The sequence below is a fragment of the Embiotoca jacksoni genome, unplaced genomic scaffold, assembly GCF_022577435.1.
Source record: "Embiotoca jacksoni isolate LCO1_2020_lvr unplaced genomic scaffold, fEmbJac1.0.p SCAF_3, whole genome shotgun sequence".
Lineage (NCBI taxonomy): Eukaryota > Metazoa > Chordata > Actinopteri > Embiotocidae > Embiotoca > Embiotoca jacksoni.
In genome coordinates, this window is record NW_027185381.1 from 18,569,071 (window position 1) to 18,594,640 (window position 25,570).

Here is a 25,570-nt window from a genome sequence, read left to right on the forward strand (position 1 = left end):
TTGTGACCCAGGTTGTGACCCAGGTTCTGTCTGAATTGTTATGATTGGGGATTACCCGGTGTTGACTGATTCGGTTTGTATTGACAAAAGAAGAGTTGGTCATCGGTCAAATAACCCTGGTCCGATCCCGGTCATTGTTTTGAAAGCGGTCTCAGAGAATAAACCCGTGCAATCAGACAGCTCATTGAAAACAGTGAGAAACCAAACAACAACCAGCTGCTGAAGAGTTTTCTTCACAGCACACATCCATAGAGATGTGTCCTTATCTCAATTTGATCACATTGTTGAATTAGAAATCGAACATGGTTTCTGCCAAGTGCTTGTCTGCCTGCAATCGTATGTATGTGTGCCTGTGTGCGTGTGTGTGTGTGTGTGTGTGAGTGTAAACTCCAGCATGACGATGTGTCAGTACTGTCCAACTGGTGTATCTAAGTGTACAATTACCGGGGTTTAAGGGATGCTATGGTTGACATTTGAGATCATAAACACTTGTCTCACTCAATTAGTGTCCCAACCTCCATTTGAGAGCAGTTTGCATTCTCAGCTGTGAGGAGCGGCACACAGAGGCTCACAAAAGCATTTACAGAGTTGGAACGGTGTGTGAGATCTCGACTGCGATTACACAGGATCTTCTCGGGTCCACATCCTGTCCCACGACTTTCTTAGTCAGAACAACTCGCCTCCACTATTTGGGTGGAATACTGTCACGCACTGCTTTAAAGTATGAGTCAGTCGAAAACAATCACAAACTAAATGTATGTTAACGACACGTGCATCCACTTCACAGAGGATACACGCTTTGTGGTATAATATTTCTCCCTATTAGCAAAAATTATTTACGTGTCGTCTGTGATTACTTCAAGGTTGGAAGTTCATAAACAACACCGTTGAGCATGATTAAGTGATTCTGTTGAGTACTGATGATAATTACCTCTCATTCAGCTAATGGGACATAATCATCATTAGGATGGCTGGCAATGATGAAAAAAACAAAACAATTACAAGAGTGCACCAATAGAAGGTTTTAAGAGGTAAAAATATAATTCCGCTTGTAGATTAGGTTGAAACCAGGTGAGAAAGGGCTTTCTTGGAGCACACAAGTCTCCTGACATTGGGAAACATTATAATCTTGGCTTGACTACATAAAAGTATAAAATATGATGAGGAATGACTCACTTAAAATGTGGCCCATTATATTAGATTTGACATGTTGGGATGAATTTGTCAGAAACGGGGGCCATCAGCGGATCATGAGTACATTAGTTGCTGTTGACCTCGAGGTTTTAGGGATTGGGACCCTTAAATAATCAACGCTGGCTGGCTGGCTGGCTGGCCACCCCCGTGCTCAAGGGCTAAAGAGCAAAGCCGAGAAGCAGGATTAAAGGGGCTATGATACTGCAGCACAGGACTGGAGAGAAGAGCACACAATTATCAAGAGCATCTTAAATTCACTGCAGGCTCTGGTTGGTTGTCATGGCCTTGATAAAAAAAAAAAAAGAAAAGAAAAAAGGGGGAAAGAAAAAAAATCTTTTGCTGATGCTGTAATGCTTTCAGTTACGGGTCCAGGACGCTTAAAAAATACAGTAATGGGAGAGGAAAGACACGAAAAAGAAGAAGAACAACAACTTAATGCAAAAAACATTCAAGACCGAAGGATAATATCAAACTGGATACAAGACTCTACTCAGCCTTCATCTCTGCTTGTCGGATCATTTCAAAATGTACTCTCTTCTCCTTTCACTGCATGTGAAAATAAACTTGAATAACGAGGGCTTTAAGGAACCGTGGGTTGCTCAGACATAAAACAATGCCTCTGAATTACCATCTATCGTTAGTCACAGTCTCAAAAGTAGGCAACAGTGAAAAAATGTGTTTCTATGATGAACAGACTTGGTGCAAGATGGCATAGATTCCCAGGCTTACAGGAGGTCTCAGTTAAACTCAGCTGTATACCAGATGATACTATGAGTCACCCGCTTTGTGTGCATGTGTGTGTTTGTGTCTGATTAACGACATAGCACAAGATTCTCCATTTATAAGAAACTAAAATCCATACACTCCTTGGAAAATCCATAAGAAAAGAAGCCCACACAAATCTGGATCCTATCATTCCCGAAGGAATCCCACCTCTGCTTTCAGATCTGGGGGAGAAAAAAAAAACAACTTAACCAAAATAGGGAAATGAGAAAAGAAACATTTTGTCTTTGGAGTGCCTGGAACTTCCTCTCAGTTTAACAGCCGTCAACAACATCTGCAACTGCCAACCCTAGACAGATGTCCAGGAACACTAGCTCCGGGTGGGTAGGTGCGGTCAAGGGAGGACTGAAGCCTGCTGCAACTCGGCTGTAAAGATGCCCATAGACACAGGAGTGCTCTTAGTGCTTGTTTTGTGTGGACTGGGAATATGAACACACTGGCCTAAATATGTCTCACTGCACTCATTAACTCAGTCACATATGTCTTTTATTTTACCTCCGAGTCTGAAGACTATTCTGATTTCAGCTGAGCCTCAGCTCAATACTATGACTGAATAGAAAACAGGGAGTTTATTATACAAATAGAAAAAATGTCAAGTTGAATGGGAAGCCAGAGAATCATGTTTTGTTACTCTATTATGCGTATCATTTACGTATTTTCAGAGACATTTCAACTTTTGACAAGTATTATTACTGATTATTACCATTTATACATGACTGATATATCCATCTCCTATCTACACATTGTTCATTGAAATAAGTACTTGATGTGAATGACCTTATGACCTGACCCATAGCTTCCCATCTCCACCCACGCAATGACACTATTTCTACACCAGAGCTCCACACCTGCATCGAATCAAGCCCTCCCCTTGCATCCTTTGCTTCGCAACTCCCACCAGTAGACTGGGAGCCCGATTCAGGCAGAGCTCAGAGAGCTTTTACGACAAAACCAGCTTGACTTTAGTTCGCATCCAGAGCAGCAAATCAAAAGAGGGCTGATGACAAAAATAACAGCCGTAATTAAGAAAATGGCCCCTAAAAAACAAAAAAGGGAAGAAAATTCCACTGAAGGTTTCCACTGTTCTCTAGCAAATCCAAACTTGGCCTGCAAAATTTGCGAGAGCATTTTTACAATGTCGGTAAATTTCATGATTTAAGATGATGACTTTATCGTGTTTCCAATTATCCCGTTTAATTCAATGAAGCCAGAGGAGATGATATACATAAGTTGTAAAAGTCAACCAACAACATATCACATCACACAAAATACCAATAATAACAAGTCATATCATCGAGTATCGAGTCTGAATTTCCAAACGCACAATGATGGAGACCAAGACATTTCATAAATCACATGTTTATACCTTACACAACTGGAGTGATACATCACATTTTGTTTTCCATTCTGGGGCTTCAATTTAAATATCCATAAACAAATAGAAATACTTGGGAACAAGATCTTAAGAGTAAACATGTTCCAATAACCTGCGACTGACCTTTTAAGCGGTACACTCAAACCTCCAAGCAACTGCTCTTGAAGAAAACTCAAACACACTCGGCACCTTTGACAGACAGCAGCCATGGATCCAACAGTTCTTGTACAAATCTCACATGTACCGTGAAAGACATCTGTCATCTTACATCAGCGTGCAGCTCACTGGTCTTCACATACAATCCCTTTCACTGCTGCCTGTAAGCTTTACAGATGTTCTACGAGAAGGGGGGGGGGGGGGGGGGGGTAAATTTCCATTTCAGTTTATCTTGTCCTTTTTCTAGCAAAGTCAGATGAAGAAATATTTATGGTGTGTATATTATATGTTGTTGGCATTGATGAATTTGGCCATTGTAAAAGTTTTTGCATTGGGGAATTTTATTTTGTTGATATTTCACAACGTATTGCATTAAATAATTATATTTTGTTGGTATTTTGAAACTTTTTGCATTGATGAATTGTATTTTGTTGATATTTTACAACTTTTTGCATTGAAACTTTTTATTATGTTGACATTTTAAAACCATTTGCATGTGTGAATTTAATTTTATTGGCATTTTAAAATGTTTTGCATCAGTCAGTCAACATTTGTCAACTGATAATTTTGACTTTCGTGGTATTTCAAAACATAAATTGGAGAATTTTAATTTCTTACCATTTATAACTTTTTGCATGGGTCAATTTTATAAAACAAAGTTTAGTTCGGAAGTAAGTTCTGGTATCTGTTTTGTTGTCGTCACTCCTACGGTAAGAAGAGAAAAAAAAATCGGACTTTGGTGCAAACAGGCTAAGTGCAATTAAAAAAGACATTCAAGTGAATTTCTTTTATGTTATACTGTTTCTGATTACAAGTCAAATACGTGTTTTATATTCTGATGTTTACATGACAGCAGTTCTACCTTAACCTGGTTATAATCAACCCAGAGTCTTTGTACCATTGTTGCATTGAAACTGATGATGGAGTGCTGCATGCATTGCCTTGGACTGGTAAGGTAGGGTTACACCAGGCCTGTGCTGATGGGGAGTCACATTGAAATGCATCTAAAACATCTGGTAGCTCTTACTCATACAGTCAGCCAGCCTGACTTTACCCACAAAGACAAAAGAACCACTGGGGGTACCCTCCTTTGGACCGTTCTGAACTGCTGACTTACAAACATACACACCCACAAACACACATCCAGAGCAAAGGATTCCCTGATCTGTGGCCCTTTATCTTCAGACCATGATGCCACAAGGACACAAAGCAGACTACGACTCCTTTGAAACATGATCCACCACTAAGCCCCTAAAATTCTTGAATGCTTATGTGCATCCCACTTATTCTAAACATTGGTCATAAAACATTTCATTTGAATCTTTTCATCTCATTTTTATCCTTCCCTAACACTGTGAATCACAGGAATCTCAACAAGTCCTTAAACACTAGAAACAACATTCTTAAGTAGAGAAAGAAGGAGGACAACTGAACAACTTGGGCCAGCAGTTTGATTTCACCACGTCACACCCTGATTCAGTGAGTTTAAGCTAACACATTGTATAAACACCTGCCTAATGTGTAGAAATTACAATTCAGAAGAAAGTGTCCTTACATGCCAGACCTGAACCAAAGCTAACCGACAACCTTGTATCAAAGGAGCTGATGTCTCTGGCTGTTGTTACATAAACACACACAAAAAAACAACATACTTGCAGTACAACCGGAGTTCAGAGGAGTTGAGGTGAAGCACAGAAATTCATCTGTTTCCTCTTCAACTTTCTCTATTACCTCACTATATTTTCTCTCCTTTAGATTTACTTCATATTTTTGGCGCTCTCTCTTGTATCCTCTCCATCATCAACTCATCTATCAGCCCTTTTAGTTCCCTGCACCATTGCCCTAACACAACGTGTGTTGAGGTCTTCCTGGTTCTGGCTGAAGGACCGCTGCGGAGCTGGACTCTGTTCTGTGACCCAGTTCCCACACTGACCATGAACATTGTCCAACATGTGCTAACAGGAAAGGATGGCAGAGGTTCAACTAGTGGGAGCAAATGAGGTGGAGGGTCTGTGTTCAGACTCTTGACAAACATGTAAAGCCCCTGATGGGCGGCAATCCGGTCCATCATGGATGAGTGACGCAGGCGGATGTCAGGATCGGTTAGGTTTTAAAGCTATCTGACGGGGAGCGTTTTTTTAAATCTGCAACTCAACTGTGGATTTACTGCATTTTTGTAGGTTTTATCATTACTTTTGTTATATTCTGCTCTCACATACAATCGATTCAGAAAGTATTCTGACCCCATTTTTACCCATCAGTTTACAGTCATTGATGCCGCATATCAAAACAAAACACGAGACATGACGTCCAAGAAACTCTGTGTAAACTCCTGTGATAAAATTGTTACAAGGCAAAGGTGGAGGGCAGGGGTATAAAACCAGCTTTGAGTGTTCCTAGTGGCCCCAATAACTCTGAAATGGAAGAAATTTGCAACTACCGGGTCTCTTGCTTGAGTTGGCCAACCTGCCAGACCGATTAGCCGAGCAAGAAGGGTCTTGATCAGGGAGGTGAACATGAACCGAACTACCACCCTAACAAAGATCAAGAAGTCCTCTACAAAGATGGCAACAATCCATCAACTAGGCCTTTATGGCAGTGGTTGTACAGAAAGTGCTCTTGTGTAAAAGACATGACAAACTTGTTGGAGTTTGCCAAACAACATTGAATGGACTCTGAGAGCATAAGGAAAATATTCTCTAGTCTGAGGAGATAAAAACTAAACTCTTTAGGCAGAATTCCACAAACTGTGTTTGTTGAACGGCAGGCAATGCTCATCACCTACTTATTACAATCCCTGCAGTGAAGCATGGTGGTGGCAGCATCATGGGGTGCTTCTCAGTGGCAGAGACAAGTAGACCGGTCAGAATCGAGGGAAGGACTACTGCACAAAATACTCAAGTCCTTGAAGAAAACCTGCTCGTGACCTTAGGCTGGAACATATACAGCTCACCTTTCAGTACAACACTGAAATTTATAGCCAAATCCAAAGGTGAAAATACCCCAAAAGACTCAAAAGCTGTAACTGTTGCTAATGTATTAATTAAGGATCTGAATATTCATTTTAATAGCAGATTTCCATTTTTGATATTCAATAAATATGCAAAAAAGTCAGAAATATGTTTTCTCTTGTTATTTTAGGTTATTGACTGTAGATTGGTGGGCAACGGCAATTTTATTCATTTAAAACGTATTACAAAACCGAGCAGTCCCTGCAAGAACATCTTGCCATCAAAGTCAATACTAAAAAGGTCAACCAATCTCCTCAATAATACATTTTGCAAAATTCCCACGATTTCTCCACATTAAAGTAGCCCTGCTGGAGGTACAAAGTAAGGCTCTTCTTCCTCTCGTCATCAAAACAAACCTCATGCTGGCTAACAGGGGAAAAAAAGCACAACAGGAAGTGATGGGGTTTAATGGCACTTTTCTTTTACATAGGATGTTGTCTATGTATTCTATGTTTCCGTCACAGACTGTCTGATTAGTAAAGTTACGTCACGTTTTGCTAACTTGGATGGGATGTGCAGTATGCTTATTATCATAGAAAGTGATTACATTTGACTCTTCCTTCATTAGATAATAACAAGTTCACCATAAAAATCCCATGAAACTTTGTAAATTGCAAAAAAAAAAAAAGAGGTGTGGTCTGAATACCTTCTAAATTCAATGTATTTACAAAGCAGTGACAGCCAAGAAGGGTAAGAGAAAAAGAGGTCATCTGAGGCAATTGTGAGCACTATGTATTAGCCCGAGCCAGTAAATGCTCCAGCAGAGGGCACAATCTCCTTCTATGTCCTTATGAGGCAACTGGCAACATCCGCTTGTATTTTAGTGTTTTTGTCCAATTTTGCCGCTCAGCTGTTGTCAGTTTTTAATTATCAACAGGAAAAAACATGTCTTCCAGATGGTCTCTCTTTTCTGCTTTTCTATCCCCATATTTTTTTTCTATCCCCCCTCCTCCTCATCAGTCACTCCTTTCATCTTACGATCCTCCATTTGGTCTGCATCAGCGCATGGTTAGATCACAGCACAGAGAGAGGAGAGCACAAGATAAGAGGCTGTGACAGACAGGGAGCGCAGTAAAAGACTAGTTATTTTACAGTTTCATGGGTCTGTCCTCTCTTCCATGAGAGGGTTTTTATAGGTCGGAAGGGAGCTTTGGTTCCCATTGGACCAGTTTTGCTCAGACTTATAGCTGGCACAGTTGCACCAAGTTCAGGGCTTAATTTGCACAGACTGACATGGAAACAGCTACACAAACCTCTGCAGCTACATTGACGTGCACATGAGCGGTTGGACAAACACATGAAGTGAAGGGTGATGTGTGAACCATACCGCTCTGCTCAAGTCTCCAGTGGCAATACCAGAGGATGATAGATGGACAGAGAGGAGACAGCGAGGTCAGTCTGCAGCCCTCTCAACATTTTAACACAGCCTGTCTCCTCAAATACAAAGACACCTCAATGTTTTCAGAGAAGCTGGAACAGGGCTTCAGCCCCTTATCCTCGAATAAGGTCCAAAATCCACTCGCTTATCTCTACGCGAGAGGAAAATCTTGCTTACATTTGTTCTGGAATATTATGAAAAAGTATGTTTACGTACTGTACAGTGTGAGTCACTGACACGTGACTGACGTAACTGTGAGCAAAAGAATGATGGCTATTTCCTCTCATAATAAATCACTATAAATGTATTTATTTCATGATCAATTATTAATTACACAGGGGAGAAATGAAATCCAATTTGGAAATACAGCTTTGATCATGCAGGACTAGTCTTAATGAAAATTCATGTTAACACAAACACCTATTTTTTTTTCCATCGTAATACAAAGTTATTGCCAATGAAAAAAAAAGTTTTTTTTTTTTTTTTTTTTTTTTTTTTTTTTTTTTGTCCGAAATGTGAAAGAAATGGTGCAAAACTAAAACAACTAGCAAAACAGAATAGCACTCTCATGATTTAAACATGTTTTTGTAGAGACAAACTGAAATACTAATGTAATCCAGTAACGGTCATCATCATCTGTTGACAATAAAATTATAACTTTGAGGCACCCTCACAATGTGTTATCAGGAAACAGTCAAAAAGATTGATTTGGCACCAACACAAGTAATTAAACAATCCATTACATCATTGGCGAAGATATGAGGATAAAAACAACAGAGGGGATGATTCATTTGCTTTCATGATGAACCTTTAAAGCTAGATTTACACTCATGCTCTCAATGAAATGTGACACCTTGAGATTTTGTGTGACGCTTCAGTATTCAGATTGTGGCCAAACACAACTGGCATGACATCGACACACATCACTTAGATTTGACAGGATAATGGAAGCCAGGCTATCTCAGAATGAAAATTTTGATACAGGATCACAGCGGGACAAATAATGCAAATGGTCAACCAAAGAAAATGCACACAAAAGAAGATACCCTGAAGGAGCCATATAGTGCAGAAACATCTGCGTGAAGCTGTTAAAACTTTAAGCCTGAGAGTGTGGCAACTTTTTTTTGTGTAAATGTAGGTCATGGATCCAAATGCAGCCAAGATTTGAGAGTGTAAACATCTGACAGTTAATGTAACTTGCAGCAATTGGATGAGGCAGATAGACCCTTAAAAGACAGGTATAATCTTAATTGCACAACACGGGACAAATGAAATACAGAGAAGGAAATAGCTCCAGAGAAAGAGAAGAGAAGAGAAACAGTGTTTGTGTGATGAATTGCGTCGGCTAGGTTACACTAACATAGCCTCTGCAGTGTTCGGCCAGATTACAAAAACAGTGACATCATACATAGCCTATTTGATGTAAGCCTCTATGTAAACAAATTTGTCATTTAAGACGGCACACATCAGAATCAAGTCTGATCTTTATTGTCTGTAAGGGGTGGTCCAAGATACGCTACGGCAATTATGATAAGGACATAATATGTAATTTGTATGCAACCAAATCTTTGCAAAGTTGTTAATCTCCATGAATAAGTGCTAACACTGCTATCATACGTGTTTGGGCCATGTTTCTTTTGAGTGTTTCAATGATATTTCCGGGTTTAATCAGATTTAAATGCTGACCTAAGATTTGCCCTCCTGTCCATGAGAATGTGAGAGCATACAAGTGAAGAGAAGCTGCCCTTGTTGTGTACCATTGCATGTGTGTGAACAACTCGACCTGCAACACGAGGTTGAAAGAATAAGTCACCCTGTGTTTGTTTTGGAAATACACTCATATCATTTTACAGACCCAATCAAAGTATGAGTTAAAAAGAAAAGAAAAATAAAGGGGATTTTATTGGACTGGACTCCCAGACACTGCCAGGGGAATAGAGGCCTTTGTGCAGTTTTTAGTTCCTTTATCTTGGGACGCTTTGGTGTCTATTCATAAAAGACCTAAGGGCTACACACATGAAAGGTCCCATATTTTACAAATTCAGAGTTCCATTTCTGTTTTTAATTATCAAGCAGGTCTAAGTGCTATATAAATACTGTGAAAGTGTCAAAATGCTCAGTCCATGCACAGTCTATATGCACACAGCCCGTATTCAGCAACTTTGTCATTTGGAGGAGTCATTTGGACGTTCCAAACTCATGCTTATGTCATATGTCCGTCCTCAGCACAGCCCACTGTCAAACCCTTAAGCAGCAGTGTTTGGACTGGGCATGAATGACTCAGAAATGAGTCAGTCAACCAATCAGGAGAGGGTCACTGATATAAATGTGCCTTAAAAACACAGACACAAAACAGCCTGTTCTTGGCATAGCTCCAGACTATAACTATGTTGAGATGGTTTTTGAGACATAAAATTACAAAAATATCTTCTTATGGCGTTAAGAGTGCAAATACAACACAGGCCCTTTAAAATAGCTTTAACTTGTGTATTGGTTAAAAGCTGTTGTGCATTTCATGAAATATACCATACACAACTGGTAAACCTGAGTTGATGGAAATCTGAAAAAATAGTTCATGGACTCTTTGAACTGATATGAAAAACTGCTGGAGATGTGTTTTATGGCCCAAAATCTAAACCAAACTCTGGCAAAAGATTGTTCCAAGATCCCAGAGACAGACAGAGAGGACTGCTGCTGTCAGGCTCAGCGAGCGGGTCATCTGGGGACATGAGCATGCATGTGTGTTTATGAGTGTGTGAGAGAGAAAGAGCACGAGGATATGTGTTCACTACCTCAATCAATTGAAAACACAATACGAGCTAAACAGCCAATAAAACAATAAAAAACAACAACAAAAAACTTATATGAAGCAGATGCATTCACACATCACAAATGTGTGCACACAGACAGCCAGTGGCATCTTGAACCTATGAGGCTAATGAATGACTGAGATTTTAATCAGACTGTGAAATGAAGAACTAAGTAGCTGAGGGCGCGAAGCGGCTTCTAACTCCTTCTCTGCCTTAAGTTTTGACATAAAAAGGAGTGATTGTTGTCAACGTTTTAAATGCAGCATTGGTGGTGCAGTAATTCCTTATTTATTTAGTTATTGTAATCACATTACTACTTTCTGCATTGGAATAAGATATTGCTTTAACGACTGACTAAAAAGGTTGTTACTTGTATTACGTTTTTAAGCCTTTTACATTTCTTCAGTGTCATAAAATCTATAAAAAAAATTTTTTTTAAAAATCTCCTTTCTAATTTTCTGCCCTCAGTGTATGCCAAAAACGTTTTTAATGATGAACAGACTTTATATTATTGAGCCAATGAAATGACAAACCAACTCAGAAAGTCTGAATTTAAGGCTGTAACATCTAGTTTTGTCTATTGGCTTGGAAGTAATGTAGTAATGTAGTCTGACTGGGCCTCTAAGCGCAAGAGGCTGTGATAGTGGGGGGTGTATTGTACAAAGTACTACTGACACATTGAAATATGATCCAATAAGACTGGGTCTTCAGTAATAATCCTGCAACTCTGGAAAGTTATGTTATCATTTTATGCTCAGTTTGCAACAATCGCTGCGTAAGCAGTAAAATTATGCTGTTCATGTTACAGATTGAGCTGGTAGATTACTTAGTATACACCGTGCCTTACCTGCTAGTGACGCTGCATTGTGTTACAGCAAACTTTGAGCCAATTTTGCTGCGAATGACTGCACGCTTTTTGTTTCGGCAACCCCACGGTGCCAACGCGGCAGCCGTGTGGCACCAGATGTAGCATAACATGACCCGAAAAGGGTTCAGCGATCCACCCTCCTACTTTCCTTGAGGGGTCATGTGGAAATCGTTGCCTTCAGAAATAACTAATAATATATAATTTTCAAGTAATGAACCCAACATTTGTAGCCTCCACTCAGGAAGCAAAGCCCCTCTGTCGCTGTTACATATAAAGCACCTGTTGTAACAAAATAACACTAAACAGTTGAACCACCAGACGGGCAGCGTGAGAGAGAACTTCCTCCCCTAAAGCCTCGCTTCTAGACAAACATGATGAAATCATGAATGTGAAAATATGGTTGTCTTCAGGCAATCATATGTGGCCTGCAATGGTCATACACAGGCCGACTCTGCTTTGATCAAGACTCACATGGATCTCAAGGGAAAGAAGAGAGAAACAGGAAGGGCCCTCACTCCAAAGATGGAGATGGAGGGGGGTGGGGCGAACAAAGACACGGACCCTCGAGGACACGAAAAACATCCAAGTCTGTGCATGGGTGTGTGTTTGTGTTGCTAAGGCTTTGTGGTTGTTTTTAATTAATATATCGTTATGATATCCAACTGAATGGAAAAGTGTGATGAAACACAAAGATGGCCAAAAAAAAAAAAAAAAAAAGAACTTGTCCAATTGACAGCATAAAAGAAGACAAACTTCACCAGTCTGATAAATTTATATTACCGGGTCTAATGATTACATTTACAATATATATTGATAAGGTGATGTACCAAAAACGAACCACCTCCTCAACATTCATCACTAAATGCCCCATCATATTACTTCTCTTTTCAAAGCTTGCAGCTTTGATATTTACAAGCAATACAAATGGTGCATTACAAACTTTGTTTATAACAAACCAGCAATTAATATAGTATCAAATGATGCTAATATCTGTCTTATTATCCACTAGTGATGTGTCATGATTTTCGAATATTCAAATAGTCCTTAAAAGATAAGAAATCTATTATATGTGACTATCGTCCTTCCTTATTAGGGCCCGAGCACCGATGGTGTGAAAGCCCTATTGTTATCCAAGGAATTATTATTCTCGTTCCTTACTTTTCTGATAAATGAATTGCCTATTAGGCGGCTTTAACACACTCAAAAACTCATGAAAGTTGGCACACGTGTCATTCCTGGCGAAGATTTACATATTTTAGTGGTTTCGCAAGTGGGCGTGGCCAAACGGCTCGCTAGCGCCCCCTAAACTGTAGATCCGGCACCTAGTTTCAACTACATGCACCAAATGTTTTGGACAAAGACAGAGATGTACAAAAAAAGTCTCTTGGTATCATGACCTCAACTTAACAGGAAGTATGCCATTTTGAATTTAGTCAGCATTTTTGGCTATTCGCACGACTTGTATTTTAATGAACTCTTCCTACAGACTTTGACGTACCAAGCTGAAATTTTTTCTGTCCTATATTAACACCTGGGAGATGAAAAGATATCAAAAGAATTCATTTTCGTCGAACGGTGTGCCCGTGGCGTGGCGGCCATTTTGAGCATCTCGCCATGAAACTATAAGTTGCTGTCACATTTATGTACGTATGTACTGTATGGTAATATTCGCTCGTAGTCATAGCGCCCCGTGCTGGCAACAGGAAACCAGAAAAAAATGTAAACTACAAGCGGGGATATACGGTCCATCGCATGCTGCACGTCGGGGAGGCGTCGGGGGGCCCCGACCCGCTGGATATTTAATTCTCCCTGTTATTTTAACTGCGCCTGCTTGTAATGTCTTACTCCTAGCGGTAATAAACCTCAAAGCTGTCTGTCAGTTGCCATTAAACAACAAAAGGAGAAGAAGAACACTTTTCTACCAGACTCCAGGGCTTTATATAACAACTACAGTGGTGAAAAATTTCTGTGTGGAACTCCTTTAAAACATAAATGAAAGTGAGGTGCAGTTCAAATTCTGCCAGGTAAAGCTAGCAGATCATCAGTCAACCAAAACTATACACAGTCATTCGAGTAAAGCTCCAACAAAGTCAATTAGTTCAGAGCAATTTCTGAATTGTATTTTTGCTTGAAATGCCAATCCCTATCATCCGAAGCATGCAATAGTTATTTTTAGTTTACTGTAAATGTGCTCTTACCTGTCCATCTTGACCAACATGCACCTGGTGAATCTGAAGGTTCCCCTGAAATTGAGAAATGATATGTCAGTAAAAACCCTGATGTATCATACACATTCATTTAGCTATTTTAACAGGCAAACACAAAACCATAAAAAAGACACGTCTTTCCTACTTTTTTGTCCTCCTATCCACCTTAACCTGTGTGGCAGGTTAAGACAACTAAGACCTTGTCACAAGGTTATTTAGATTATTATACAGAGTGAAACTGATCTCTCATAATCAACAATATGCAGCATGACGGTGTCAATATCTAAGTGTCAGAACTGTTTGTTTTTGCCAACCCCTGCTTGCCCAGAAACTGAACAAAAATATAAACCCATTTGAACAAATAAAAGCTCATCACAGTCTTGTCAACATGGAATCACCATCATAAAACCTGGGAGCACCCAAAGTGATATTATCAAGACCATTTGAAAGAGGACATTATACAAGCTATATTGAAACAACCACAAGTGACAGCTGTATTTTCTCTTGCTAATTGTATTTCATGTATATATGCAATACTGTCTGAGCTGCCACATGGCCAGGGAGCAGTGTAGTCTTTCAAATAGCTCATTTCCTTTTCAAGCATGCTTAAACCAATGTCTTTGATGAAAGGGGCCCGTTCCTAATGAAAACATATTCTGTGAGTGGCAGTTGGGAGAAGTGGGACTTTGTTGCTAAGCTTTGAACTCCAAAAAACAAACAATATCATGGAATATGGAGAGAAGAGAGAAAAAAAAAATCTGGGCTCAGCCACAAAGAGCAGGAAAGACTTTAGAGCTTTTCTGCCTCCAATTTACTCTGTCTCTCTCACTCAATTGTACATTTCTTCCTGTGAGTGTCCTTTAGCACTAGAACTGAGTAGGAAATGAGAAAAACACTCAGTTAAGGTGTCAATTGCTTTTGCACAAATGTTAAGCTGTCGTGCATGTGTGGCATGTATCATGCACAGTATGTGATTATATGTATGTGTGTATACAGACTGGCGCCTTGAAATAAATCTCTCTCCCACATCCTTGAAAAATCATTAAGAATGCTGCTGATGCGGAAATTCCTCTTTAGCATTCGGTGTGGTGTGGAGTTGGATTCTGATTTCAACTGGCAGGCTATGAGTGCGTGCAGAGATGTCTGGACACCTGGTTATTATGTGGAAATAAAAGTCATACCCTTGTGTATATTTCAGCCGATATATAAACATTTAGATGGTCTCCTTAAACACTTTGATTTGGCTAGAATTCACGAATGTCTTAAATGTTGTCATTCAGGTATTGCTGGGGTACTTTACTAACACTGCTGTTTACCTGGCCAAACAGAAAAATACAGAGGGTACATAAATGTAAAACCAAGTCTACCAAACCTTTTTGACAGATGAAAAGCTCTGTTAAATGACTAATTTCTGTCAGTTAGAAGGAGAGCAGCTTACAATCTGTAAGTTGTTAGTTGTGGAATCACAAATTTGAATGATCACTGGGAAATGGGTAGAGATAAATAAATCTCTTTTCACACACTCGTGCCTTATTCCAGGATACTGTAGCATTGTAGAATATTCAGCATCCAAATTATGTACTGGCCTTTGTAATAAGTACCTCTATGGGCCTAAATAAATAGTAAGAGACTTGTCTCTTTACTTCAGCTTAATTGTAGAGTATTTAAAGGTCCAGTCTGTGGAATTAATGAGAGGAGGGCCTTTCATGTGTTTTGCAAGTTTTGTGGACACCGTAGATTTCCTTACACGCCTGGAAGGGGAAGGTGGCTGCTCTAGTTTGGCTGCAATCTACAAAATCAATGCTAGATGACAATAAACTCCTACACACTGTTCCTTTAATAGATGTAAACCTACATCTTCAGGATCCCCTTTGTTTGCAGTTGTTGTGGGTTAATGGCTTAGTATTTCATAAGAGAAGTTGATGCTTTTTGAATGAGAGTCTATTCGAGCAAGATGTTTTTTGGAGCACACAAACTTGCCTCACTGTCCTGAGTGATCTGCACCTCCTCCCCTTGTGGCACCTGGGCGATGTGCAACTGTCCCTGTGGAATCTAACACACACATGAAGAATGAGTGACAGCTGAAGCTGGAACAGCAACACAAATATGGTCAAGAAACTGGAAAAGGCATGTTTGTTAAATTTACATGTAATTATTATACAATTATACATCGTGGTTAGAGGCTTTTATATATATCAAAAAAAATATATACAAAAAAATCCCTCTTTGGATTTATACTTAGAAAGACTCTAACCTTTGAGCTCAGTTCAGCTTTGTTTTAAGCTGCAATGCACAGAACGTGATTTAAAACAATTAAGCTCCCCTCGAGTGGTACATGTAATCTGCCGATGATAGATATCGTTTAGCGATTATGGAATGATGGTTGCAATCACTGAACCACTATTAGTAGGTAATTACACTTCATTTCTTTGCCGTATTAGCCGTGCTCATGAATCTTAGTCTCAGCTGCACCCTTTAATACTCGGGCGTGTGCGTATCAAGAGGGTAATAACTGCTCAGTGAGCTCCCAAGAACCATCCCCTCCCACCTTCTCTCACAGTTCTCTTCCTGCCTGTCCCCCCGCTATTCGTTCAATTCACAGGCAAATCACCAATCATCAGTGCTGCCAAACCCATGCATCATGTAGCAACCTACTGACAGTCGAAATATTCAACACCATAAATTATGAGATGACTTTGTAGCACTGTCATTACATGCAGGCAGGGCACAGTGTAAATAACTTCTCTGTTGTTCACATTGTACAATCAAGCCATGCGTTTAAATTATATTAAGTTTTTTATTAGTGGGTAACGGCGGCTTTGCAATACAGACGCATTTGTACTTGTAACAACAGGAAAAGAAAATCTAATTTAGTTCCCTCAATTTCCCACAACTTTTGTGTATCTGTCAGTAGCTGTTTGAATTGAAACCATTAACTAACACCTTCAATTCCACAAATACAGTGTAGCTTCAAAACGGCAATATATTTCTTTAAACAGGCCTTAAATAAGCTATTCTGTGTGATTTTAGGTCACTTCCTCTTTATCAGCCCACCCATAGCACTGTAGTGGGCCTGAATGTGACCTCAGAATTTAGCATCTGCACATGACTATCCCATCACTGAGCACGAGACACACCTTCATTGACATAAGTTGCACTTCATTTCTCCAGAATGCTGCATGTGTCAGTGAAGTGGGTGGTGTGATCGGCTCCAGTGCACTACAAACCTTCCTCTATGAGCGGTGACAGCAGTGATGATAAATGTCACTAAATAAACTACACTTTCACTTACCACCTGAACTTGTCCATCTTCACCAATCCGATGGAACTGGACCTGCTGATTGGCCAGCGTGTAGTGCAATGTCTGCGGGGTGGCAGTCTCAATGTGGGCTGTTTCTTCAGTGATGCCCTCTTCTGGATAGGACGACAAGCAGTATGGTCATTAGTCAACAGTTCAAGCAGGTCGGAAATACAACATAACTGATTGCAGCACACATAAGACTAAAGAATGAGGTCTCTAAACGCAGACAAAAACACAAACATGATCATCAAGTAAGGGAACTAGGTAAACTCTTCCAACAAAACTTGGCTGACTCCCAGGCCATCTGCTGGATGATGCATTGTTTATACTTCATCAAACGCCGAAATACACAACGAGGACTCTCCAGATAGCCATACAAACACACTCGTGGTTTAACAGCCAAACACAAAGTTCAGGGTTCAGTCTAAAAATCCGCTCTTACAACAGCAGTCTGAAACCCTCACGTGGACCTTTCATCACCCCAAGCAAATTCACACTAACCCCAAGGTGTCAATACACCAAAATAGCAAAGACAGCAGCACTCTCAGTGAAAGTGGAGTCTACACAACAGGCCACAAAATAAACAAAATCACAACCTTCCTTGTAAGATGTCAAAGAGTGTGGCCAAAAAAAACAACAACAACAAAAAACTATTTAGGAGTAAGGCAGAAAAGACAGTCTGGCTATTATTTTTAGGCATGAAAACACAGAATGTAGTTTTTAATTTACATTACACATGAAGCTCGCAGGAGTTCTGTTAGCGATACACTGCTTTGAAAAGTGAGGCTGTCTCCCATCTTTCGTCATCAGGGCTATCCACTGTTTTATATAAATAATTCTCAGTACTTTGACAGATGAGGAAGGAAGTGCCGGGTGGCTTGTGGAAGCAAAAGTTACAGTTTGAACTCCAGGTGCTGGTTCACAAATAAATAATCGCCTTAAAAGCAGAAGAATTGCCTCTTTCCTGTCCATTAGCATGTGATCTGACTGAGGACAGAGCGGCTGTTTGCTATGTGTTGGTGAACGCACCATTGGAACTTGTACTTGTGTTGTATACTCAGGGGTGTGTGTGGCCTGAAAAGGCAGGGCCTGACAATCCATCTCTATCGTATGCTCACAGGATATTTGGGTTTCCCCTGCAGTCTTACTCTTCCCTGGTCAGAGGTGAGAGGTGACGGCTCACAGGGAGTGGAGGACAGCAGGCATTGTGTGCAGATTACAACCATCTGCAGCAATACACGCTGTATCTGCATTTGGATCTAGGTCTTGAAATAGCATTTATGTAGCTGTTGAAATAAGCGCCGTCTGAGTTCACTGTGTGTGACTGTGTTTGTTGCCGAGTGGTACAGTAATGTTATTGCATAAAAATAATACGAGTTAAAAGAGAAAAGGGAGACTTTATTTAATTTGCCTTTTGGTGCAAAGCAGCCAATCTATAGAGCTTGATAGCCCATACACTATACGAAAATCTACCAAACAAGAATTGGCACCAAACATATTTGCCCATGTGTAACTAATGAAAAGCCTCTAAATGGACTAAAAAAATCAAATGTTACAGAAATGCCTGTGTTTTTTTTGCTGTTCCTACAGTTGAATGTTTGAGTTTCTCTGTACACAGTGATGCCTTTGTAGAGTACAACACTAGAAGGCTGTTTTCACATTAATCTGCTGAAAATTTTAAAGGGCGGATCTTTGAGCAGGATTTGTGACATCGCAAATATTTGGACCTGACCTTGGTCCGATATTCAACTTCTATAAAATATGAGGTGGAAACTTGAAGGCAGGCAGTTAAACTTTAGAATTGAAATATATTTGCACATTGATAGGTTTTGGAATTTTTAATGAGTGAGAAGAAGTTTTAAAAAGAAAGCTTTGACTATTATGAAAATAACATTAAAGGGCTGACACAACTTTACTGCAACTTCCTCAAAGTTTCAGGAGGAAAATATATCATAGACCATTTCTACATTGGTTTAGCACGAGCTCAAAGATAAACAAATCAGATTATAGTTTTCTGAGAGAACAAGAAGATGGAGTTTCATAACGATGAGTCAACTAATGTCTAATTCTGTGTTTGATTAGAAAACAACTGCAGAACTGTGGTAACGTTTATCAGCTGATGAAGACATATGGAGACAGGAGAGTAGCTATTAGTTTTCACAGACCATAGAGATTAATGTTCATGTTCTCACTCCCAGACAATTTAAAACAGTGTCAAAGGATTCCAACAATGTATCAAATACTAACATTTACTTCAGCTTAATAGGTCAACTTTGATTTGATTTACAAAAGTGATCAAGCATTTACCATCACATACCAGTCTGTATGATTCTTTGTCATATCAGTTTATTCTTTGCAGTGCTTCTTGCTCGTGCTCACTTGTCCTCTGTTAAATTATTATCAAGTGATATGAGATACTCAGTAAATATCCTGGTCCAAATGTAAAACATAAAAGATTTTCTGAAGAGAAAAAAGCTGAGATGTCTTAGATTTTAAAACTATCTTTTTTACAAATATGCAACTTTTCAAACCAACAACATTGTAAATGCCATATGCCATGTTTGTGAAACATCGTACATTTGATGAGCCCCCTGACGATAATTCGTACTTTACCTGTGACTGAACCGCGAGGTGTGCGTTTGGAGAAGCTCTTGACAGCCAGACTCTGGCCGCGCTGTTTACGTCTCCAGGCAGTGCGACACTTGGAGTCAATGCTTTGCTTGATCCGGTACCAGTCGGATTCAGTGATGCCAAATTTGTGAAACAAGTGGCCTGTGGGGACATGCAGAGGTCAATGGTCATTACAAACAGTACAAATGATCGAATACTGTTAGCTTGGTCATATTATATCCCTAAATTAATGTCACGAGTCAGTGTTTCTGATTCGTCCTTTTGTCCCAGAAATGCTCCCTTCTTTCATTTGCCTCCTTCCGGTGAAAGTATTGCACAAAAATAAATAGTCTGATTTGAGCTTTGGTGAGGCACTGGACACTTTCAGCATTTTTCACATGACTTCGCCCCAATTTGAATCCATTGAAACCTTCCCACTCACAACCTACGGTATCATCGCCAGGAATACAATACACAGCCAACAGGAAAATTCACTAACTAGTAAAATAATATTTTATAATGAAATTTGAAGGTTGTACAAAGGTAAAAATCTGTGTGTAGATTTATTAGTAGGCTAATAATACTTCAAAATCATAATTGTAGGATGCAAAAATAATAAGATTTAATACCAACTTTGTCTGCACTGCAAGAGATATAGGCTGGACATTATTAAGCTGTCTAAGGCCCTGTTTACACCCGGCATTAAAAAAGCATGTTCAGTGGCTATCTTGTGCACAAGTCCATACAGAAACACATTCAGCATTTTTCATTTCTGGCAGGTTAGACATGGGAAGTGCATTGCTGCCTCCCACTGATAAAAAAAAAACAACAACTCATTTGATCTTTGCAAATGGTAACTACGCATGTGTTTATTTGCATATAGAGTGGAAAAATTGTAAAATGATGACAAGCGGTCACTTAAAACACAAGTGGAGATACATTCTAGTGCCAGGTATGAACTGACGTACTTAGAGTTGTCCACTTGTAATTAGATCAACCAAGACACATTTTAACCTACGGTGTAAACAAGGCCTTAGGAGTATTTGCAATGGAGCCACTTCATCTGTAACCAGTGCCAACATTTATGAAAACTGAAAGAAGCAACTGTCCGGATTCTGTGTCCTACTCCTCCGCACCTTTTGACAAGTTAGCACATGTCTGCGACTGTCCCTCTCCCACACCCTCAGTGGAGATATGTGCAGGTGAGACTGGATGCAGCTGTATTTAGTGTCTGTCTACTCCAGCCTTATAGACTGTTTAAAGGGCGTAAGGCACTTGACAGCTCATTTCTACACAGGTTAACAACGCGGTCATAACCTCAGGACAGAAAATAAAACTTCTGCGGATGGTGGGATGACGGCATACGGCAGCCCCTTCGCATCTGATGGGTCCTGTACAGGCAGGCAAGGCAGGTGCTCCCTCATTCCTTTTCCCCTTTTTTTTTTTTTTAGACCTACAGAATGAGTCACCCAAAAGTCACCTGGCGCTGCTCCAGCCTCTACATACCTCTGTCAGACCAAATCTGCATGTAACTACACAGCCACCACTGCAGAGAGTAAATATAGGTATCCAAGTGCATAAACACTTGTTGTTATAGTCCATATGGCCCCACTAAAAGGCAGGGAAAAGCCATGGTATTGAGAGCATAGAGGGGATATTGTTTAAAAATGGCATGCATTTCCACACAATCTCTCCAAGCAGACATTCATAGTGTTCCACTTAGTTGTTCACCTTGCAAGTGCCACAGACGGTTGTGTAACAAAAGAAAAAAAGAGACAGCTAGAAAGAGAAGTATGCTTGACTTCTCTCTCATCTCTGCACAGCTGGCAAATCACGGCACAAAGTGGGTGTAAGTGTCGGATCGTTTCTATGGCAACAAGCAGTAAATGGTCATCGCAGACATCCCCTATTCAAGGTTGAGAAGGTGTGGGAGGAAGGGATTACTGACTGTCCCACCATTGAACCCGCAGTAATCCCGCTTTGTGCCCATGTATGCTATTTACCAAAACCTCCTCCAGGGGGCACAAACTGAACTCTGTAGGACAGGTGGCAGCCATAACAAAGCCCCTATTAACAATACAATTTGAACCATATAAATATAGTATATGGTCATGGGAGTTTCATAAATATCCATCTGTCTACCATCATGACCCTCACTTTGCTCAATCAGGAATCAAAGACTTCTGTGAATTGAGAGTGACTCCATTAAGATCTTTCTACTAGACATGTGCTTGTCATTTAGAGTCTGGTATGTTACAAAATGTGTTGCACATTAATGCGTGTGTGCAATGATGGATGCATGTTGTTGTAGCTCGCCTTGGGAATAGAGACTGCAGTCTATTTCTGTCTTCTATTCAATGCTGCCTTGTAATGGTGGGGGGATGAAATGTGGGAAGGTCTCGGAGAGTTAATTTATTTCTATAAGGGGACGAGGCTTTAAACCACGGTAGAGTGAAAGTTATTAGAATAATTACAACTCTGCAGGAACCATGTAATAATTATGAGGTAAACAGTGATTACCAGACACAGTTTTTGCACTGCTTTGTAAGTCAATTTACTCACCAGGTCATCTCAAATGGGCAAGTTCAAACTGCTTCAAAAGCCTTGCTAAGGACATTTGGTTCAGCTTTTATGCACACTTTTTCTGGACTTCTGAAGCTTGAGGGAGTGTGAATAGCTTGTCATGGAAAAATGTTTACCATATCCACTTTTGTCAAAAACAAAGTGAGGCAAATGTCACGACTTTGATGCACTTGTCGATAGTAGACAGTTATGGTTTTAGGACTCACAGCGAACGCCATAGATCATGAGCGGGTCCAGCTGCTTCTTTCCATGTTTTCCCTGCCCAGAAAGGTTTGACATGGCCTGGACCTCCCGATGGAACAGATAGTCCAACAGCGTCAGCGCCATTTTCTCTGCTGTGCGGCAGTTTGTGCTGATGTGAAGCATGTCGGCCGGGGACACGGGACAACGAACTCGCATCTCTGGGTTGTTCTCGTCTCCCAGCCAGGTGCCGCCTGGATAATCATCTGGAGAACAGAGGAGGAAGAGTTGACTCACTTCACTTTGAGCACATCTGTAGCCTGTTAATAACATGTGAGGCAGCATGTAAATTGAAAGTCTTCCTTCACTGAAAACATAGAAGGTTTTGGACTCACAGCTTGACAAGCATAACACTGACACAGAGACACAGCGTTAATTCATTTAATACAACAGCACACCCATGTGGCGGTAAAAAAGAAGTGCGTAACCACTGGCTAAACTGTTATAAATGTATGAAAAAGCAGAGCATGTGGTTTGGCTGTTTGCTCACAGCGTATGTTAGCTGTTAAGTGTACCAAGTAAACAAAGAATGAGACACGTGGTATCATCTAGCTACTGCTGACTAACACAGATTTATCATGGTAACCCAGAGCTGAAAATAAATGAATAATAGTTTGCCTTTGAAGATAACCAAGAATTTCCCATCCACTAAAAATACCCAACAAACAATCACAGCAAATAGAAAAGCAATGTGGACTTAATTTACATTTGCACAGTTAAAAATGAGCTGTTCTCTTTTGGGCACAGCCAGAACCACTGAGTAAAACTATGAAAAACATGAATGAACAACAAAAGCATGTATCATTTGCAGTTTATGGCACAAACAAAGGAACATCAACACGACACATCAGCATAGTCTGCTTTTCATTCAATAGAGTACTCAGCTAAAAAAGACACATTAAATAAGTGCAATCTTGACAAAATAATCAAAAGCAATTATTTTGAAGGTTTAAACAAAATACTAGGTAGTAATCCGTGATGACTGCATTTTGCATTAGAGAGTTGACACAGATGGCCTTGCTGTATGCTGTACTTCATGTTCATCACTGTTTTGCTATTAGTGAGAAGACCGGTGTTACACTGGAGGTGCTGAGAAGTCAAAGATCAATTGGAAGACATTTCAATAGAAGCAACGGGAGATTCGTTGATATTAGGGAGCAAGTTAAATGTTGTGTTTCTCTCGTTTTACTGGAGATAGTCAGGCTAAAGGTCTGTAATCATTTAACTTACGAGAGAAAAACTAAAATGATTCTGAAACCAGTAAAGCGGTAGCTTTTCTTACAGGTTCTCAATCAGCGATGGTACTTAAAATTTGTGAAAGCTGCTGTTGCTTGGTTTCCAAGTAATACTGTCAAGTGTAATAATGTGTGTACACATGTGAGGAACAATCAACCTTTTCTTCAACATAGCAAGTATGTTCATTCTTATCCACTTAAACAGGAACAAGAGGAAAAACCTTCATGGGTGTGTTTCTGTGTCTATAGTAACAGTGTGATGTCATACCTTCTGAATTGAGTGTGATGAGTGTGACATTTTGGCCATTTTGTGCGTTGCTTGACTGGCCACCATTGGAAACAGAATCACTGGCCTCTGAGCCGCTCTCCTGCTCCTCCTGACTCTCTTCGGGGCCCGGCACCTTTACCAGGATTGTGTTCTGTCGCCTCCTGGTCACCGTGCTGCAAGGAAACACAAATAATGCATTGACAGACTCTGAGATTGGTCATCTTGCATGAGGAAAACAAGTTTCATACACTCATACTCATAATATCGCCTGGACTGAAAACTGGTGTAAGGCACTGATTAAGGTACATTCGATATACAGTGTTTCCCCACATTGTTTATGAGGCACTTTGTAAGGATAGATTTGTGACATACGGTAAACTGTTGGTCAGTGTAGAGTGAATGGTAGCTACTTACTTGCTGAGCAGGTTCTCCAGTGGAGTGTCTTCCTGGCTTGGGCCCTTTGGCTGTTCACTGCTCACTATCACATTAGTTTGTGGGACAACGCTAAAAGAAAAGTTCAAAACACATTAGTAACTACCGGATAAAAACTAAAAACTTGTTCCCATTTATGCAGGCTTTACACAGTACAGTCAAAAATAAGTATTGCGGTTCTGCTTGGACCTATATTCACAACAGAGCTTTGTAAAAAAAGACTAAAAGGACAGTCTATCTGCATATTAAAAGACTGCATCTACATAGTCCTTTTAATCTGTTTGACTGGTGGAAAATAATGGACGATCATTTGGAGCTTACCATCGCACTTTGTTCCAAGTTTGAGTGGCCCCCTGAGGTGACCCGGCAACCATAGGAACCTGGATGGGACTCTTGGCACAGGGCATCATGCTGTCCAGTTTGCGTCCAAGAGCTTTACATGTGGCATCCAGAGACTGTAGCTTTAATTCGATTCCCTCCAGTCGCTGGCTGATTGAGCCAGTGAACGAAACCAACAGGTTCTAGAAACACAAATAATAAGACAACGTCATTTTCCACCAAATTAAAAAGACAATAAAATCTATTCACTCATTATAAATGTATACAAACAAAATATATGGGCTTTGGACAGAGACAATCATAAAGAGACTATACCTTAATAAAAGATATGTCTTGATTGCTGTTGTTACCCTCCTGGCTGTTGCTTAATTTCCTCTTTTTCTTCTGAGGCCTTTCTTCATCATCTTCATGATTGTCCAGCATGTCTGGTATAAATCAAATATAGAGACCCATTCAAAACAACACACAACAGCCTTCTATCAGTTTGTGGTGTCCAGATTAAAGATGTGCTCCTGCTCCAAACCAAGGCAAGAGCACTGAATGCCTGTCAGGTCTTAATCCCATTAACAGTGTTTAATATACGTATTTTTGAATTATAAAGCTACAGTGCACACACTTAAAGTAAGTAAAGTAAGGTAGAATTAAAACTTCAGTTACATGAAACTTTGTGAATTTGCTTACTGAATAATTGTCTGTGTTTTGATAGTGCTGCACTTGGCTAATAGAGAGCCTAACCTTGACTGATCAAAAAGAGAAGCGAACATCACAATCAGGCAATTC

At 40.0% G+C, this 25,570-nt stretch overlaps 1 protein-coding gene across 1 annotated transcript in view; it reads right to left on the reverse strand.

Moving 5' to 3' along the window:
- banp (BTG3 associated nuclear protein) overlaps positions 1-25,570 on the reverse strand; it is a 38,548-nt gene that overhangs the window by 9,527 nt on the left and 3,451 nt on the right. Inside the window, exons 3-11 of the mRNA XM_069163095.1 lie at positions 25,106-25,215; positions 24,773-24,972; positions 24,434-24,523; positions 24,020-24,192; positions 22,483-22,722; positions 19,697-19,855; positions 17,075-17,196; positions 15,763-15,834; positions 13,774-13,818 (exon numbers count right to left, since the gene is read on the reverse strand). Coding sequence (XP_069019196.1) covers positions 13,774-13,818; positions 15,763-15,834; positions 17,075-17,196; positions 19,697-19,855; positions 22,483-22,722; positions 24,020-24,192; positions 24,434-24,523; positions 24,773-24,972; positions 25,106-25,215 — 1,211 coding nt within the window. The remainder of the gene's footprint in view (positions 1-13,773; positions 13,819-15,762; positions 15,835-17,074; positions 17,197-19,696; positions 19,856-22,482; positions 22,723-24,019; positions 24,193-24,433; positions 24,524-24,772; positions 24,973-25,105; positions 25,216-25,570) is intronic.